Source organism: Mastigoproctus giganteus, chromosome 7 (genome assembly GCF_048544385.1).
Source record: "Mastigoproctus giganteus isolate SK-2022 chromosome 7, ASM4854438v1, whole genome shotgun sequence".
Classification (NCBI taxonomy): Eukaryota; Metazoa; Arthropoda; class Arachnida; order Uropygi; family Thelyphonidae; genus Mastigoproctus; species Mastigoproctus giganteus.
In genome coordinates this window covers 194,316,775-194,338,374 of record NC_143581.1, presented here as the reverse complement: position 1 = coordinate 194,338,374, position 21,600 = coordinate 194,316,775, and the positions used below count along the sequence as shown (strand labels likewise).

At 37.4% G+C, this 21,600-nt stretch overlaps 1 protein-coding gene across 4 annotated transcripts in view; it reads right to left on the bottom strand.

Moving 5' to 3' along the window:
- Window positions 1-21,600, bottom strand: part of LOC150083512 (rap guanine nucleotide exchange factor 2-like) — a 471,197-nt gene that overhangs the window by 248,651 nt on the left and 200,946 nt on the right. For all 4 annotated transcript variants that reach the window (XM_090378045.1, XM_090378046.1, XM_090378048.1 and 1 more), the window contains one exon: window positions 4,810-4,885. In XM_090378045.1, the coding sequence (XP_090234171.1) occupies window positions 4,810-4,885 (76 nt within the window). The remainder of the gene's footprint in view (window positions 1-4,809; window positions 4,886-21,600) is intronic.

Below are 21,600 nucleotides of genomic sequence, written 5' to 3'. Positions count from 1 at the left end.
TCAAGGAGAAGACGGGAAACAAGGGAACGGACCACCAGAGAAGAAAAACATAACAGCCGCCTGGATAGAACTAGAACACAAGAAAACCAAGGATGTACAAGAAATGAGGATGGGAGATTCGGGAAGAAGTAAAACAGACGATCAAGAACTCTCACAAATGGCGAACTTCAGGAATAGATAACGTCCACAACTACTGGTACAAGAAGCTCACTTGCACACACGAGCACCTGGCAGAGTAGTTCACCCAAATGATAAGGCACCCAGAGACAATCCCGAAGTTTCTCACTCAAGGAATCACATATCTGAAGCCTAAAGACGAAGATACAAGAAACCCGGCGAAATATAGGCCAATCACGTGCCTCCCAACAATGTACAAGATCCTGACCAGCTGCATAACTAGGAAGATAACAGACCACTTGGAGAGCCAGAGCATAATGGCCGAACAGCAGAAAGGATGGAAGCGGCTGAGCAAAGAATGCAAGGAGCAATTAACCATAGATGCTGCGGTTTTTGAGCAAGCATACAAGAAGCGCCACAACATGTACACAGCCTACATCGATTACCGCAAGGCCTTCGACTCTGTGCCTCATAGCTGGCTAACAGAGGCGCTGAAAATCTACAAAGTTAATCCGATAGTGACAAACTTCCTAGGAGAAACGATGGCGAAATGTGGTACCACCATTAAGGTCGAAAACATCACAACCAGGCCAATCACCATCAGGAGAGGAATCTTTCATGGAGATGCTCTGAGCCCACTATGGTTCTGTCTAGCACTCAACCCGCTATCCACCATGCTCAACGGCAGCAAGTATGGATATAACCTCAAAGAAGGAAGAAAGAACCTGTACACCCTCACCCACCTGATGTACATGGATGACATCAAGCTCTACGCGAGAACCACCTTCAACAACTACTCCAGATCACCGAAGAATTCAGCAAGGATATTAGGATGGAATTTGGTCTAGACAAATGCAAGACCCACGGATTGCGTCAGGGAAAATTAGTCAACCGAAACTACCAGCTGCAGAGTGGTAAAGAGGTCGAAGCCATGGCGGAGGGAGAGGCCTACAAATACTTGGGGATGATGCAGGCTGAGCAGTTGGAACACAAGGAAATCAAGAAGTGCCTGACCGAAAAATATCATCAGAAACTCAGAAGCCTGCTGAAAGCAAAATTGAACGGAGGGAACACAGTTAAAGCCATAAACACATATGCAGCTCCAGTAATAACACACACATTCGGGGTCATAGATTGGACTAACACCGAGCTAGAAGATATCATGCGAAAGACAAGGACAATGATGACCAAGAGTCGCCAACACCACCGGAAATCAGCAGTGGAGAGAGAATAACAATACCTCGGAAAGAGGGAGGAAGGGACCTGATAGACCTGACAGAACAGCAGAAAACAGCGATAGTTAACCTGAAATATTACTTCGAGAACAACACAGCATCACTCCACCAGGCCATAAGGAAGGTAGATAAGTGGTATACCCCACTCAACCTAAGCGAGTAAACCCCTCCCGTCCAAACTGTACAAGAAATGAAGATAGAAAGATGGGCAAAGAAGACACTCCATGGCAGACACTACAATGACCTCCACCAAGATCACATCGATAATATTGCTTCCAATGCATGGCTCATAAGCGGGACGCTCTTCCCCGAGACTGAAGGATTCATGCTGGCCATCTTAGACCAGGTAATCAACACCAGAAACAATAGAAAATACATCTCAAAGGAGCCCGGAATGTCAGATAACACAAGTCGACGATGCCAACTGGCCTCAGTAACGATCCAACACATCACCGCGGGTGCAAGGTGATCACCCAGACTGAATACACTCATAGACACGACCAGGTAGCCAGGATAATACATCAGAAGCTAGCGAGGAAATACCAGTTGACCAAAGAACGTGTACCATACTACGAATCCCAGGCAGTACTAGAGACCCGAACCCACAAGCTGTACTGGGACCGAGCCATAATAACGGATAAGACCATCCCGCACAAAAGACAGGACATAACCCTTGTGGACAAGGTGGAAAAGGCTACCTACCTGATTGACATAGCAGTGCCCAACACTAGCAATGTCCAGAAAATCCATGAGGAAAAAATTAGGAAGTACAAGAACCTGAGACATGAGATCAAAGAGATGCGGCATATGGAAGAAGTATCAACCATCCCAATCATTGTGCCAACCACCGGTATGGTACCAAAGCCTCTACATAGCAGCCTAGCAGCAATAGGTCTCCCAGAGAACACCTACAAGGAACTCGAGAAAGTCGGAATCCTGAACACCTGTAGGATAGTCAGAGATTTCCTCAACCGACAGTAACACCAGACATTACAACCACCCTGTGTACTTGGTAGCAGTACCCGTAACAGAGTGGAATCCCCCAATCAGGGAGAAATAATATAAGAGAAACAACAATAATATTATTAATGCATGGAATTTATCTCTTTAACAAGCTGTTTTAACCAGTTACCAACTGTAGATTTTTTCTCGGTTATACTCAATCCACAAACAACATATTTAAAGAACATGAATTTTTACTTACCAGATGAACCGTAGTCAAGCTGCTAATTTTCCAGTTACGAGCACAGCCAAGACACCCTAAGAGTACAACAAAAGGAGGAGGGAGAGGGGCGAGCCAACAGGAGATTATTCAAAACATAGGTCAACACCCGGCGATGGATTACCCTCCCAAACTATGTATGTGATACTCCAAGAGCTTAGCTTGTGAAGCCACCGATACTACTGAATTGGCACACAGCTGTAGAAACCGCTAACTTATGCCCAGACTCTTGTTTAGGTGAGTAGTTTATCAGAAATTCCTCATCGTCCGCAGACCGATGTGGTGACACGGTCATCCTTTCAAGTACTTTCGGGCAAAGTATCAAACGAATGATTAAAATAACACAAGGGCAGTCGCATGCCAATATGACGACACCGGCTAAACATACGCATTCTAGTGTCTTTAAAACAAGTTCGAGAGTATGACAAGAGAGGTCACTTTACACGACAAGTTGGGCATTCGGGGGGAGAGAACGGGATCAATGATAATACTCTCTCTACGCTATCTGAATAATGAAAAGCCCACTGCACGCAGTTATAATAACATGATACAAGCGAATCTTCAAATACAGTTTGTAATACGCTATGACCTAAATATGAACGTCTTCACTATGAGGTCATGTAACGTAACGTTCGTGTTTTTTTCAGTTTTTATGCCATGTCACCATTAAATATATATATTAGTAACACAAACGTTGAACAGCTTAATATAATTCCAATAATGCGTATAAACGCCAGAAATAATGAACAACACTAGATGGTATTAAGCTGAGTCTCCCAAATCGGCAAGCTTCGGGACCTGATCCATGCTAGGTCTTGTAATTTACCGGAATTCGTGAGGTCTTATTACTGTCATCAGAAACGCTGCATAAAATACTGCAATTACTGTACCTGCAACTTATTGTAGTAGATGACCAAAGAAGTTCGGTTTTTTTTCAAGGCTAATTATTTTGACAAAAATTATGTGAAAGCCGCTGTAAATGGCGATTATCCGTCATTGCACTGAGTCAGCCGATGTCTGGAATGCATGAAGTTCAGATCGGTAAAACAGTGAAAAGTGACGAAAAGACGGCTGCTCAATTAGTTATTCGAGCATGTTTATTTTATGAGTATAAACCGGGCACAACAGCTACACAAGCAGTCCGTAAGATATGCACAGCATTGGAGATGGTAATATAGTGAGTGAAAACACAGATCAAAAATCGTTTCAAAAATTTATCGGGTGATAAAGCACTTGATAATGCATCCCGTGAGGGGCGTAGGACCAACACTGATGAAGACGGATTGAAAATGTTTTTGAGTCCGATTCGAGCCAAACATACCAGGCGCTTGGAGGAAAGGTTCAATATAAGCGATGAAAACATTCGTTTGGATTTGCATCGACTGCGAAAGGCATACGAATTGAGCAAATGAGTTGCACAAACTTACAGATAACAACAAACCTCAGAGACCAGTTTGCTTGTTCTGCTTTCTCTCCGGAATAAGAGCCATTTTTGGACCGGTTGTTGGCCTGCGACTAAAAATTGACTTATGTATAACACCAAACGATCAGTTCATTGGTTATCAACCTGTAGACCTGTGCCGCACACACTGAAGCCTCTACTAACAAAACATTTTGCTGCTAGTGTGGTGAAATACAGATGGCATCGTCCATTAGAACTTCATTTCCAATAGTATTTTTTTAACATTTTTTTTTTTTTTTACGTATGCTTCAATTGTATCCTAAAAATCCGTATGAACTTTTAATCGTGACAGGAAAGTAAAGCACATTGCATAATATAATGCAGTAAAAATAAATTACATTATTACCCTTCCAAAATATACTGCAATCTGTATACTTCGGAAAAAGAAAGACGAAAAGTTTCACTCAATTGCTTTACCGAAGTCGCTATTCGAAGGTCATTGACAATCCACTTTTTTCACAAGAGATAAAAACCAATGTATACGTTCTGGAAGGCCATGCCTCCCCTGGGGGACTTCCTGTTCTTCTAGGTAGCCTATGGACAAATATAAACGGATGCAAGTTGCTTTTCCGATGAGGGAAAATCTCCAGCAAGCACAGTAAGCTCCAAGGACGCTTTGGCAAAATTTCAGATTCTTAATGGTTTTGCCGAATTTGCTCATTTAGAGCGCTCTTCAAACTATCCTAAACATAATCTAAAAATGGATGGTGTCGGATAATGGACTGTCTTATTCAGGAGGTCCGACTGTATAAAAATTTTAAGGTTCAACTTACCACAATCATTTCGGATGGCTCTAGTATGAGGCACTCGTTCATCCTCCGGCCGCTGCCACCTGAACGCTTTCCGAAGCTGGGAAGAGAGAGAGAGAGAAAAAAAAAAAATATATATAGAGTACAAGATAAACCATATATAATTTGCGTTTAAAATGAATGTCAGAAAAAGAGTAGATGTCAAAAGTAAGTTGAATTACGGGTAATGATAATATTTCAGATTTTTCGAGGAGCTTATTTCTGCAAATAGGAAACGTTAAAAATAACGGCTAACAAGTTAATTTACTAAGTGGGTAATGAAGAATACTAATCGATTCTGGCTATCTGTTTGTGGCGGAACTACAACTGCATTAAATGATTTCATCTTCTGTAGTTTGTCAAATGAGATTTAGGGGAATGTTAACAGAAGCTTGGGAATTGTGAAGTAACTAAAACTGTTATGGAATGAAATTCAGATTACGTCAATATTATTAGGAATTAAGACTGATTTAAATTATTGCCTAAGTCCACTAATACACCGCTGAACAAAATATACGAAAATACAGTTAACGAAGTTAATATTCCTTTGGTAACAATGACAGCATCAATCATCCTTAGTAAGGGCTACGGCATATTATATAATTATAATATAATAATGGACAAGTACTTTTTTTAAAAAATTTGTATATAAGTACACGTGCTTTGAGTGACCGGGGTTGAAGCCCGTGACTGCTAAATACGTGATGTTTCTTGTATTCTCTCTGGCCGTATGGTCGTATCGGAGTATAAATAGAAAATTTATTACTGACTTGGTAAAGAGGAGCACAGATGTCCATGATGATGTTACTCCATTTCGGCATGCTCTTCATTTGTAAGCAGCTAGTGTCATTCTATGATACCTTTCCAAATGATCTCACAGATTCTAAATTTGATTCAAATCAGGAATTGTAAGGGCTAAGAATGCATACATATTTGGAGCACTCTTCAAACTATCCCTGAACATGTTTCGCTCAGTACGTAATGATATTGTGTCTAGGAACATTCTATTACCGTTGAGATGCAGAAAGAGCCTCATCGTTCAATTTTTCTATGGGTCGGATCGCAGAAAAATCTGGGTTAATCGCGAAATTTTTGATAAAGCACAAGGATCGCACTAATAATATAATATAATAATGGACAAGTACTTTTTTTTTTAATTTGTATATGAAATATTCAGAACCAAAACAATGAATTTTTCTATTTACGTAAATACAACAACTTATAAAATGATGGATCGCGTTATAAACAAAGGTTGAGAGACATTACCCTAAAGGATAACGACAAAACCCGTATTGTGCCATGAAACCTATCACCACAAATTTCGTGATGCCCACTGTTTTGTACAGCTTCATCTCCAACTGTAATGTAACTAGGAGTAGGACAGCCCATGGCAAAGTTCACTGATGTTCTCCCTCACTCCCCACCCCCCAAAAAAACTTAATATAAAGTTATACATGGGAGCATAGAGTCCTGAGCCAGTGGTGGTAATTCATTCCTCAAACTCGTCGTTTATATCGAAATCACATAAATCGAATCCTATTTTCAAATAAACTGAACGTAAACTCATGTAAATTTATAGCAAAAGACGTAGAAAAAAAAAAAAAAAAAAGCAAACCAGGTTTGCTATTTAGTGTAACGATTTTATATTGTGGAGACATTTCTCCAGAGTTGCCAAGGTAATGCACTATCTAAATAATAATAATAATAACACTGCCCAATGGAGAAGTAATTGCTACTCATTTAAAGTGCATGCCACTATGTATACCCGAGATTCGACTCTTTCTGGGGTCTCATTGTTGGGTGAGTGGACATTGTGAAAACTTGAACAACCCAGTGACAAGATACACGGTGTGACTACTAAATAACGAGACTGCGTACAACCACTCACACCAAGCGCCACCTGTGAAACAAAGGCACATCCATTGACCTTGAACCTTTTCCTAGTTGTCTGCCAAGTTACATTCCAACGTTCATTCGCTTTGCAGTGAGTTAGGCTTTTATTATCTTGTATTTTTGCAGTTTGCCGGAAAAATGACAAACAAAAGAATCGAACAACGAATCCACCTCAAATTTTTTTTTTTTAACAAAACTAAAGAAAACACCAACTGAAACTTATGAGTTGGTTACATTAAGTTTATGGGGAAGATATATGTCGAGAGAAAGTGTGCCTGAATGGCATATTTTTAGAAGGAAAGAGAAGGTATACGAACTACCAGTGTTCGGTATTCATGACAACCGATGAAAATGTGGACCAAATGAGGAAACTGATTAGAAGTGATCAAAGTTTAAGCATTAGAATGTTGCATCAGTTGCATTAATGAAGATTAAAAATCCTTGGATATTCTTAGATTTTGCCAAGAATTTTTAATGAAGATGAAAAAATGAAAAGACTTCAAGTTTGTGAAGATGCTTTGAAAAAAAAATTTAAGAAGATCCAGACTTTGAGTATTGCAATTCCTTCAGATGAAAGTTGGCTGCTCCAGTACGACCAAGAAACTAAAAGACGGCAAATGCAATGAAAGGTAAAACAATCTCCCAGAACCAAAAAAATAGCAAGAATGCCAAAATCAAAACCATACTTTTCTTCGATATTAAAGGAATTATTATGGCTGAATACGTCCCACGATATTATATTGTCAATCAAACATACTACATTGAAGTGCTGACAAGGAAGAGACCTGAATTGTGGAAGGATGGTTGGATGCTCCATCAAGACAATGATGCAGCGCACAACACGCTCTCTCTTCGCCAGTTTCTGGTCAAAATGTACTTAAGGGAACACATTTTCAGTCCATTGAAGACAATTAGAAAAAACGACCGAAGCGTCAAACGGGCTTACTGAAGATTACTTTCCAAAAATCTTTCTGTGCTTGGAAGAGTCGAACACTGTGCAAGACCAAGGTACGAAATATTTCATTATATTTATTTTATTGCAGCAGTCTCATTATTCAATAGTCACACCTCGTATATCAACAATGTGAGATGCAAGGTTTACATCATTATTTTACAGTAAGTAAAATAATTATGAGATCCCCCAAAAATGGTTAAACATGGATATGGATAACAAGAAACATTAAAAAAATAATAAAAAAATATATATAACAATAAAAATAAATTAGAATAAAAATTTTTAAAAAAATAATAATAATGCCATAAGCATGGCAAGACAGAAGAGCGAAAATAGTCAAAATTAAACATAACGCTCAAACCAACAGGGAAGAGAGGGGTAACAAAAGTAAAAATATTGCAGCAGAAACTCTCTAAAATAATTTAGACCATCTAAATGTAATAAAATAATAATCCATTAAATTTCGAATGCCAATTAAATGGAAATTTAACCGCGCTCCCTCTGACGGGCACCAGGTCCAAATTTGTGTGAAATATCACCAACGGAGGTGTAAACCACTACAATAAAATTAAACGAAACTAAACCAAAAATAGACTGACCACTGCGCCCCCATCTCAATAGAGGACCACAAGGTCGATAAGGGTCAGGGAATCGCCGCATTTCGATCACTAGACAAATCGCCGCAAAGGCGAGTCGATCGAAAGATCAGTCCGCCACCCGATCCCCAGATCGAACCGCCGATGCAGAGAACTTGAATAGCAGTGGTCCTGATGCAGCGAAAATTAAAAATAGAACAGATACGAGCACTCCAAAGCAAAGCCACACCACTAACAAAAAGTAATCTTAACCAGATTATATAGACGAATAATGAACTATGGATGGCAGCACAGGCGCAGGTTAGCAAATCCACCCACTACTGTATGTGATATAATTCATAGTTCCATAGTTCATTATTCGTCTATATAATCTGGTTAAGATTACTTTTTGTTAGTGGTGTGGCTTTGCTTTGGAGTGCTCGTATCTGTTCTATTTTACTACCCTCATCCACGATTGGTTACTTTGAGGGGGCGGGAATCTTTCTTGTCTCTGATACGCATGTGCTAATTGCTGATTGCCTCAGATTGTGCTAAATCACGTGAACAGTGAATAGCACAGTATGATGCCGATAAATTTTGTCTGACGATTTTAAACTTTCAATTTATAAAAAATTTGCAAAAATAAAAAAAATAAAAATGGCGTTGTGATTAGTGATCGGCGCTATTGCGAATCGGCGCAAATCGGACCAGCGCAAAACGAGGGCTACATATATATATATATATATATATATATATATATATATATATATATATACACTTTTCCATTAGAGTAGTGTTTATTTATTTATTTAGAGTAGTGTAATACCGAGGCATATTGTGGCGAAATGTCTCCACAATATGAAATCGATGCACTAAGTAGCAAATCTGGTTTACTCATTGCGGCGCAGAGAATGAGGCTTGGATGTATTAAAACAAAAATATGTTTTCACTCATAATAGTTTCGAAACAAAAATTAAAATAGAAGCATAATACATTAAATTACACAAAAATAAATGTAAGCATTAATAATAAACGTATAAATTATTACTTAATTATATATATATATATATTTATCTTCCTGGAACTTGGAACAATGAGAAATTTACTAATTCTAATCCCTCTGGAAATGTATGTGTATTCTCTGCTTCTTTATCGGTTTCCTTGGCTTCGTTGAAAAGTGGGGGGGAGGGCAATCAGAAACGTGCTTGATGGATAGCTACTTAGGATGTAGTGACACTGTTTCTTTACTATCTTCCTGCGCCAGTGGCAAAACTGCCACATCGCGTGTTCGAATCCATGCCACAAAATACGGCAATGCTCGTGTTTTACCTATCTTGTAAACTCCTCTGATCCTATGTGACTTCCGTAATATAAACAGATTTATTTATTTATTCGCAAGCGCACTGATTCTTTCTCTTTTCTTTTGCTTATCAAATCACGTATAAGACAGAATGAATCGATGACTTACTGCATACAGACAAACAAATAAAGACAAAAGCACATACAAAACCTTTCAAAGGATCATGGAGACTCTATAAACTGATAATGTCACCAAATATGTTTGATGTGTTGAAATTTACTACGATAAGATGTCTACAAATGACACATAAGTAATTCAGAGACATCGTGACTTCTCAAACTGCTAACGTAAACTCCTTTTCCATCGTACGTGTTATTGCGAAAACACGAAGAGAAAACATGCCTGCGACTAAACTATTAAGAACGCCGCTGTAGATGGAGCGCTTTCATGATCGCAGCTGTTAATGTCAGCACACATCACGGTCTGAATTGCTTTTCGCTCAGCTATGTAAACACAGACACAAAGACCAGTTAGATGTACAGCACTCACATTTACGCGTCAAGTCAGAAATAGTGAATTGGATTGCTCTGATTTCTCTGTCAGAAAACCGCAGCAATCACAGAGAGCGACAGTCGTGAAGCTACTTGTTACCTCATCGATCCGTATTCACAACGGATTATACTTATTGCTATATACGTATCATGGCAAGTACTTAAAAGAGTATCAAATATATAGGTTATATATAATATCTTTATTGCAATCAGCGAAAAGAAATAAGGTCTTACATGGAGGGCAGATACAATACCCATAACAGCAACAATGCTAGGGGTTTTACATAATAAAAACGCTAACGTGATTAGCCATTATAACAAGTTATTTTTTATTTTATTTTATTTTTTTTTACAACTCCTATGAGCATGAAATTATCATGCTCGATAGGTTTGGCAGGCTAGCTTGGTCTATGCAAGAGCACAGCTCATAGTATTACATTGGCAATCACTCAGCTGAAGACGAAAACTATTCCCTGATGACACGTTTTCTGTAGGATTTATCCTCAATGAACTTCTTGAAGTCTGCATCTATATCCTGAACGTTTTGGAGTATCTCCACGGATAAGAACCTGTCGACTTTCCTGCGCCTCCAAGCCACAGACTGAAGAGAAGGGAGGGTTTTTAGGGGTTTCGAGGGGATCCTCCAATTACATATCTGCCAAAAACTTGGTGTATTTATTTCGCCCGCTATCATTTTTATTGTTGCGAGTATGTGGAGGGCGAAGATCCAGTCTGAAACTTTTGAGAAGTTTAGTAGTTTTGTTATTTCTGAAGTGGGGGAGGGGGAAGGATCTAACGAAGTAGCCGATGCTCATCATATGATATGGTTTTTAGCGTGGTTTTCGTTGCCGACGCCCAGATTTCAGATCACTGGCTGAAGAAACCGGTATATGTATTGAAGCGTGTTCTCACACTCGATGACAAAGAACATACTGTTTGGCAAGCCATCTAGACCTGCAGATCTTTTTGATTTCTGCAACATGGTGTTAAAAACTGAGTTTAGAGTCAAAGATGACCCCGATATCTCTGTGCTTGATTACTGGAGGGATGGGCATTCCACTGATTTCCAGGTTTAGCTGAGTTGGGTGTGATTTTAGTGAGAACCCATTTGTTCAAATTTATTTTATCTTTGGAGAGAATTGTGCTAGGTATGTAATTGGATTCTTTAGGCTGTTGATAATAGTTTCGGAAGAAATATTAAATCTGTTGGTCTCGCGGATCCGATAGAGGAGCTTCAAATCATCTGTGTAGCTAATAAATTCCGTTTTCTCGAACAATAATGGATTAATTGCAACCGTAAAGAGGAGCAGGGATAGAACTGAACCTTGAGGAATACCAACACTAACTTCCTTGTGAAAGATTTTTTATTCACGGTCAGGTGAAGGACTCTAGTCGTTAGAAGCGACTTCATGAATTCTAGAATATTACCTTTGATCTGGTCAATCATATAGAATTAATAATTATTTACTCCATGATGGTTTACAATACGATATAGAATAAAGGGATCAGCATACTAGATGTTACCGAAATATTATAATATTCTTGTTTATACTTCGACACGACCACCAGGTCAGTGGAGTTTACAATAAATCAATCAATACAAATGTTAATCGTATTAGCAGTCACAGGCTTGAGCCCCGGATCACTCAAAGAGCGTGTGCTACTGCACTCGCTCTCCTGACCACTCGGCTGTTAAGTCAGGCCTAAAAAATGTTCTTGTTTATACTCCGGCACGACTACGGGTCAGTGATGTTTACAATAAATCAATCAATACAAATGTTAATCGTATTTAGCATTCACGGGCTTGAACCCCGGTTCACTCAAAGAGTGTGTGCGACTGCACTCACGCTCCTGACCACTCGGCTACGTCAGGCCTAAATTTAGTGAAACCTCGATTTATCCGAAGTTAACGAGACAAGACCACCTCAGATACCGGAAATATGGGATAATAGAAACCCAACCTTTTTATCTTTTTAATTGAGTCATGGGATTTATTTATCATTATAAAGTATTCATTATTTAAAGTAGTTGCAATAAAAAAGTACCCATGTACAGAATAGTATTCAAAAGGTTTCATTAAACAAAATACAATATGATAGTAAGTATAAAATGTCCAGCATATGTAGTACACACTAAATTAATAAATTTGTAATTTTACTCTTTTTTACGAAATTTAATCAAACTGTTTAAAAACGAAGTTTTAAACGCACCAGTCGCCATCCGTTTATAGTAAGCTTTATTTTATTTTATTATTATTTTAAAAAATTATATTAAGTGTTCTGGTTTTTAACTGTCGCAATTATATTATTTTTTTCTAAAACATTGAAATGCACTGTCAATTACGGGATCGCGCATATTTGTAATATTTGGGTAATATTTGCATGTGTTAGATAAAAGTTTGACAAAAAAATATTTGTAATTTTGTGTCTGTTGCCAAAAATTTGTCTTTTAGTTAATAGTTCCATTTTTTTATTATTTATTTGTTATTATTTAATTTTTTAATTAATTTTTTTTTTTTGGCTTTACCCCACCACTTCAGTTAACAGAAGTTCGAATGATCGAGATCCTACTGTATTTAAAAACAAAGATTCATTTAAATTACTAAATTCTGCATCATTATATCCTTCAAAGTACTCCCCTTAATACTGAGTTCAGTGATTCTGCTATTCTTGAAAGAATACATAATTTATTTTTTTATTTATTATTATTATTTTTTTTTTGCACTTATGAGTCAATTATCTCTTGACTCGTAAGACCTCTTTAAATCTTTCTTTTGAACTTTAATTTAATCTTTGGAAACAATAAGTTTCAGGGAGCAAGGTCCGTAAAGTATTGGGCTCTTGATCAGAAAATGTCAGTCAAACCGATAGAACAGTCCCCCCCCCCCCTTTGAATCTTCAAATCCACCTGAACATTTGTGCTTTTGAAGCTGAAACTGTTAATCAACCTTGAAACAAAACTTGAGGAAAACTCTTCAAGTTCTTTTTAAACGATAAAATGTACGTGACACAGAACGTTGTAACGTTGGTGTGTAACAATGGTGTAAATACCATTTCCAACTGGATGGAAAATTTTGTACTATTATCAGTTGTTGCGTGTTCATTCTCATGACTTCTGAAGGGCACCTCGTACTTTAAAGGGGAGGCTTCCTCCTACGATTTTATAATCCGTAAACACATTCACCGAGATTACAATAACGGTTTAGAGACGCGATATAATGATGTTTCGTGATCTAAGTTACCTTGGCGTTAAATCGAAACAAGCAAATGAACAGAGACCATAGACTAAACGGGAAAAGGTACACATTTTTAGGCTTACGCACCTTACATTAATCCTGCTATATATTACCTTACAGTGACACCATCTCTCTAACATAACATGTAAGTCCACTCAGGATCAGTTATTTTTTTTAACCAGCAGTAAATCACCTGCAAAATTTTTAATTCGTTAAATCTGTGCAAAGGAATTCCTTTGCACAGAGTTAACAGTTGTCAACGGAGAGTAGTACGAGTAGGAATAAGAAAACACACACAGAGTTGAATTTGCATTAGCAACACACTGTGTGTAGGGAATGAACTGATGTGTGACGCTGGTGAAGTTCAGCGCCGGGAACGGCTAATATAAGATTGTAGTTGCATACGTGGCGATCAGTTTTTGAGTGTCTGCGAGAAAGAACGGTTCGGCGTTGAGATCTTTCCGACTTCGAAAGTGGAATGATTGTGGAGGAACACGTGCAGGTGCCAGTACATGGATAACAGCCAACATGGTCAAGTACTCCCATTTTGGGGCGTCACGAATCTACCGTGACTGACTCAACAGTAGTCGGTCGAACAACCAGTCAAAAGTCAAACACAAGACGGCCACGGATGGTCGACGCACGTGGTGAGCGTCCTGTGTCTCGTCTCGTCTTCTAATACAGCAGCAAAGAAGCATAGTGGCCTAGCTAATCACCCAGTACAACGTAGGAACAGCAAGACCAATATCTACATGGACTGTGCGTTGAACATTACCTCATATAGGCTATTGGCGACGGTTACAGGTAGGTACCCATGCTCACTGTGAGACACAAGAAACTGCGCCTTGCATGAGCACCTTAGCACCAACAATGGTTCACAAACATGTGGAAATCTGTCATCTAGTCTGATGAATCCCATTTCCAACTCTATCCTGCTGATGAGCGTATCTGCATTTGGAGAAAAGAATATGAGATCATGACACCTCTGGACGCATTGTTGGTGTTTGGCAGGCTGGAGATGGATGTTTTTGTAAGTATAAGTGTAAGTGTAAGGTGTGTTGTTGTCATACGGCACCAGGGGTTTCACCCATCTCCGCGTTGCTTTCATTGTAGTGAACCAGTTCACTGGGAAATGCCAGAGATTTAAAAGTGTGTGGGATTTGTTCATGTGTAGTGTTCTGTACCGTTGTTCATCTGGTCATTTAGCCGTTGAACCCCTAGTGAGGACTAACATTGTCCCACTTACTCCCCGTGGAGGCAGACCAGGAACCCAGTAGCTGTAGATTCACTCTGGCAGGTCCTGCCGCTTAATTTCCTGGGATTTAGGCGGCTAGGACCTAAATAAATAAATAAAATAAAAAAATAATAAATAAATAAATAAAATAAAATAAAGAAATAAATAAAGAAAAAAAAATAAATAAAAAATCTGCGCTATCGTAGGGGTAATATCGCTTTGGTTTGCCAGGCCGAGTTTTGGGCGTAAGGTAATTTTATCATGTTAAGGTTTTGATGTGTGGGGCTTTCGCTTTGATGAAGGTAGAGAGGAGAGGGAGACCGAAGATTGGGGGGAAAAGACAGGATGTTACTGTTTGGGAATTGTTTTCGTGACATGCTGTGGGTCCTCTGCTTACCGTTAATCAACGGCTCAACGGGAACGCCTAATCTTCTATTGTCGCCGACCAAATACACCCCTCATGATGACAGTGTATCCAGACAACTCCAGGATGCATCAACAAGACAACGCGCCATGCTACTAACTTGGTAGGTTACTAACTGGGTTCAGCAACATGACAATGACAACTGGGTTCAGCAACATGACGTTACACACTGTGTAACGCATGGATAGCACTACCGCAGGACGCCCTGCAACAGCTTGTTGGCTTGACGCCAAGAATTGTACAGGCTGTATTACGCTGTAATAACTGAATAGACATCACCCACCTAATACCTTGGTATTAGGTGGGTGATGTCTATTCAGTGTATATACACTATATAATAATAATAATTAACTATATTGTATTTAAAGGGACAGCAAGCTTATGGGATCATTGTGTATAATCTTTTATGTGCATTCCCATAATAACTGCGTTTACAATTCGAATAAAATCTACCTTAGAAGTGGGACGGGGTACTAGGGTACCTTATGAAGTTGTTTTTATTTGTTTTATTAGATGAGTGGCAACCACACAAATAACAAGCACTCCATCTTATAGTCCAATTCATAAAAATTGATGGTATATAGAATTCAGGCCATTTTGATGAAAACATTTTTATTTCGAACTGCTATCTTGAGACAAACAGACAGGAAAATATATAAAGGGATACCTTAGTTGAAATTTTGAGACAAAAGGGTTACAAGTGTTAAAAAAAAAAAAAAAAAAGTTTAAAAATTCATGTCCCGAAACAATGAAGACATTGTTCTTTTCATTCTATTAAAGTTCCTTTTTTTTTTTTTTCATTCTTCTTCTCTCCCCTCCCATTCTAGTATACTAGTTCTTTTTCAATAAAACGGCTGTCGACATCATCAGATTTCTCAAATATTTCTTAGGGACGTTTACAATAACTTTAAGTATTTCAGTAAAACTGCACAATCACCTAGAAATTTATTTTATCAAGTCTATGAAAAGACTTCGATAACAGAAAACAGAAAATGGGACCAGTCTGTTAGTTTTTTTACCCTGAGTTGAATCTCTATATTATAAAGCGACCACGATCGTAAAAATATACAACAGCACCTCCAGTGACAGTTTTGTTGCGTTTCTTGGCGGGATATAGTTTAAAGCGGTAGTTTCAAGATGCTACTAAGTTTAATGACTTAGTTTTATGTTCTAGGTAGAAAGTACTTATATTTTCGACGCAATAGTAAAAAGATCCCTTGCTTTGATATCCAAAAGCACAGAATGCTGAGAGAGAGAGAGAGAGAGAGATCCTGTTTTTCTACATTACAGTCCCCCCCCCCCACCGCCTGGACAAATGCAATTTAGGTGGAAGAACTTCACTAATTCGGAGTAAAGAGGTGTAGTGGTAGTAGAATAAATTATAGAATCTAATTATACGTAAATACTTTCAAGTCGTAGTTTACAAAAACAAGTAAATTTTTTTGAATCTAGAATAATATACATTAATTTAAATGGTATTAGGACAAACATGATGAAATGAGAAAGAAAAGTTTAAATTTAAAACAAAATGCAATACAAAGACTTCAAATCAAATAACACACCAATAATGCGAGTTTTTAAAAGATACACTTTAATTGCGTTAACGTTAATAACTATAAATTTAATTAAATATATATGGTCCGAACCCCAATCTAACTGGCGATGTTGTACTGCTATTTCATTTTTTCATAAAGCGGAAAAAGATTTTTTGCACTCCTCATCGGAATTAGCAAATTTCTTAAGAGTACCGAGAGATTCTGCATTGTATTTCACTTCCTTTTTCACCTACACATTTTACCCCTGGAAATGCTGTTACTATTTCATCTTCTTCTAGCGATGTTCTTACATCCCTCAACGTAATATATTTTCGCCACTGTTGTGCAATGCATTTCGACCTTCTACATCTTTGATTCAATCTGATTAAATATGAGCATCGTCATCATTTGATAGCTTTAATCCATGGACTCACTGCTGTACTCTTGCATTTCGACCTTCTATAATCTTTGATTCAATCTGATTAAATATGAGCATCATCATTTGATAGCTTTAATCCATAGACTCACTGCTGTACTCTTGCAATAGAAAAAAGGGGGAGAAAGTTTTGTTCAGGAGGAGAAGGAGAATGAGGCATGATAAGAACGTTAACAGAAAGACATCTGGAAATGAACAAAGGTGTATCCATGTGTTATTGATTTGGAGAAGGCTTTTGATCGTGAAGACTGGGCTTCTAATTCACTCCTATCCTTTCCTTTCCTAAATTATTAAACAGGATATATGAGTGGATTGGAAGGACAAAAGAACGGAATGATAGTAGATTATATTGGAAACAAAAATAGTTAGGATAGGACAAGGTGGCACCGAAAGTGTAGCGATAAGAAGAGATATGAGAGAGGGATGTTCTCTGGGTCCGACTTTATTTTTTAAAAAAATAGTTATCTTCGAAACAAATTCGTGTATCACGAAATTTAGCCTTTAGTGCTATCATTTTCATTTAAGTGACCAACAATTCATTCCCATTGTAAGGCAGAACTACTTTCTACGGAAGGAGCGTCAAAGTTAACGAGATGGACTGAGATTTCTGAAAGAATTTCGGAATTGTATCATTAAATTCTTGTTTAAGGAAACTTCCGTTCTACATAAAAAAGGCAGTGAGTCCGAATAATGGGGTGGGGGAGGTTCAAATTAGTGAGGTTTATTATAAATACTTCTTCAATTAATTCATTCATAGGTGGCATAAAGTGGTACCATTAGGGCCAAATGGGTTGATTTATTGTTACATGTATTTTTGCGACAAGAGAGAGAGAGAGAGAGAGAGAGAGAGAGAGAGAGAGAGAGAGAGAGAGAGAGAGAGAGAGATATTAGGCAAATTTAGACTTCCGGAAGCCGGTCTGAGGTAACTTATTGCCACATCCACTAGAATTGACTAAGCAATAAGCTCTAGCAGGACAAAGCTACATCATTAGTTCAAACTTACTAAATATGCAAATCAGCGCTCGGTTACTATATCGAGATTGTACTAGCTTAGCTTTAAAATAAAATATTTTCCATTCCTGTTTAGATCCCGTTATGCAGTGCAAAAGAATTTGCAATATCATTTCCACAGTACACTATACGTTAAAGGCTTTCGAGATTTATTCCGGATAAGCAATACACTAAAAACTTCTGCTTATAACACTTTCGGTATTTAATATCTGGCAATGAAATGCGCAAATATTAAATTTGGAAGTTAGCTCAGTCCAGCTTTGTATGCCAAAGAATGATTGAACGTTATGATTCTCATATCCAAACTTGAAACATTTAAAAAACATTTACTGATTGATATGTCAAATTTTAAGTGCGCCTTGCCTATAAGAAATGTGAAAATGATAAAATGTGGCTTTTAAAACATTTCTTTTATGTCTACGATTTTCTTGAGAAAGGATGTCATGCAAGCAATGTTAACTTGTAGGGCGATGTCACGTGACGCGACGTAAACCCACGGTTTGTCGTTGTTTATTATTCTGGTCCGGCTATTATCGAGTCCGATGTGCATAAAATTTTTGGTCACGTGACTTACTTAAGGTAAGCACCCGAAAGTGTCATATGATAAAACTGTATACCAAATGATATTGCTTATCTTACCTGCAAATTTAACGAACGGTAAATTTTTATGCAAGCAACTCTTGGATGAAAAACCACAATTCGTTACGCGCATTAAAAAAAAAAAAAAACACCATTGACACCACCTTCAATGAACTGTTGAAACCACATAGTGTCCATGCATAACTTGAATGCACAAGAGTGAAACCTCAACGTGTGCAGCACTCCTGTAGGAGATAATGTGGACACTTTTTTTTTTTTTTTTTTTTTTCGGTATTTTGCACTAACAATCGACTGGATCCAATGAAAAGCATACACACTGTACTGTCAATTTATTAGGAACGGAGAAATCTAAAAAATACCCGCCTAGAAGCATTTATTATTTTGCATAAAAACAATGTGCAGTGTTCCGTAACGAACACACATCGAAAATGCGAATAAACCATCTTTTTCTGTAAAACGGTTTATATACAATCGACATAATGATGGAAATTCAAGATTAATACAACACTGCACCTGAGAATGATAGCGTAATGCACATTAGCAATTCATATGCTAATTTTGCCTCGTATAATTATATTGTCTTTTTCAATTAATCAAAAGCAGAGTTGTTACCCAGTAATGTAACAAACTTCATTATTTGAATCAGTGTTGATTCCTTGAAAACTGAATCTCCTGTAATCAATTGTGTAATGGAAATAGGATGTTTTAGATAAAGGAAGAAGACATTGAGGAACACATCAGAATGAGGGTTATATTCAATGATTTATTATTAATTATATCTTTCGAGAAAAATATACTTTAGAATGGGGGGGGGGGGACATTCTTTGGGAACTGTGCAAGTATTATGTTACGTTTTATTTATTTTTAGCCATGGAAAGACTGCAACGATCAACATCACATTCATATCTTTTCCTAACACCAGCAATAAAAATTTCGAAAATAGGTTCCTATCTGCTACGCCTATCTCTAACTGACAAAAAAAAAAAAAAAAAAACGCCCTTGTCTTAATGGATACTTTTGTATTGGGTTAATTCTCTAATTCCATCAATACATGCTTGCAGGAGCATGGAGTGGAAAAAAAAAAAAAAAAAAAAAATTGCTTCCGCGTGCTCGGATTTTATCACACACTAGAGCAGTACTTCCGCATTGAACCTATCCTCGAACACTGTAGAGAAAGCGAAGTAGAAACCTAAACATCTTTACCAGGATAGAGGGATGTATTACATTGATGAGTAAGAAAAAGAAAAAAAAAAAGTGAAATTGTGATAGTTATTATTATATTTTAAATTTTTAAATTTAACTATTATTAATTTAAATGTATTAAATAATTATTCCATTAATTCATCATTTGTTTTATTTCAAGTCCATGTTAATATTTCGATATAAACTTCAAATGCAATTAAACAAATATATTGAGAAATAAATTTAAAAGATCGACTTTTTAAATTCTATTATCATCAGAGAATTAAAAGGGGGAAAAAAAAACCGAACACAACATTTAAATTAAATCCTACAATATAAGCGAAGAGTTCGCTTTCGCACGGCAAATCTTAACCGAAATTATATGAGAATGATATTTACACTTTTTAAAAGCTATATTAAAAATGAACGTAAAATAAAATGAGAAATATAAATAAACAGGAATCCACTGAAATAAGCATCTGTGGGTCATGTGTTTTTAATTCCATCATTAACAGCCTACTTTGTTCCCCGATCCAACCACTCAAACACTCCTTCCCTAACTACCGAAACAGGTGACATCACAGATTCAACAGCACTCCCAGCTTCATGGGTCAATGATCATAGGCGTGGTCTTTCTAAGCGTTATTCTGACACCAGTCACGTATGTCTTTCAGGATAAGGCCTGGGAATGTGAAGTATGAGATTCTCTCCCCTACAATGGGATGGGTGAATGCTGAGTGTATTTATTAATTATTTATTAATTGCGAACGTGAATTTGTATAAGATCCCGATGAGGTAAAACAACGTTTAACTTGATAAAATCTGAATATCGTAAATATCATTTAACAGCGGTCTTGAAGAAATGTTTATAGATTTAAAAGATAAGCGAAAAAAGCACATAAATCTCTGGCTTTGGCACTAGATTTCAATTTTACTTAATATCATACATGCATGAACTAATTTTTTATTATTGTCTTAAGCCTAAGTAAATAACTTTTAAAAGTGGAACGGGAGAAATGTGATAATTGTGATATTTTAACACCATACTGTTTTCTTTCCCTGATTCATGACTGTAGCAGCGTGATCACATAAATCTCTGCTAATTTCGCATACGCTTGAACCATTTATAGAAACAAAATATAAACACGCGCCGAAGAGCGTAGGCAGAAATACCTGAAGCGAAAGGTCCCTTTTCGCTTTCCCTGCCAACCTAGTTGGCAGAGCTAAGACAGAAACACGATTCCTTCCCATGAGAAGCTAACTCTCGGTTTGTTTTTCCATATTCTAGTTTTGACATTCGTACGTTACCTTTTATTTTTTCCTCATCTCGCTCACCAATTTTTTCTAGAAAAAAATTCGTGAGGGAGATGAAAACGAGAACATTTATTTTCCCATACGAAATAACAGAAAAGGTGGAAATTTTATAATTCTTTTTAAAAATATGTTGCATGAGAGCTACATATTATATAAATGTTCAAATAACGTCAAAAGTGTTTTGTCAGAAGAAAATCACAGCAAAATGTTTAATCGCATTTTGTCAAAATGTTTAATCACATCTCGGTATAGAGAAAATGCGTAGTGCGAAGTTGCGTTGAACGAGGAATTATCGAACTGTAAACAGTATTTTGCGAACAAAATATTGTGTTAATATCATAAACAACCACTAGATTTTCTAAAAAGTTCGAAACAGCTCTTTAGAAATACTACAGGGAATAGCTTAATAAACGAAATGCATGAAAAACAGAAATAGGAAATCCAAAGTGTTGAACTTTAAGTAATTAACCAGCAAATAGCAAAGCGGTTCAAACAGATTGATTACACAACGGATGGAAAATATGTGACGTT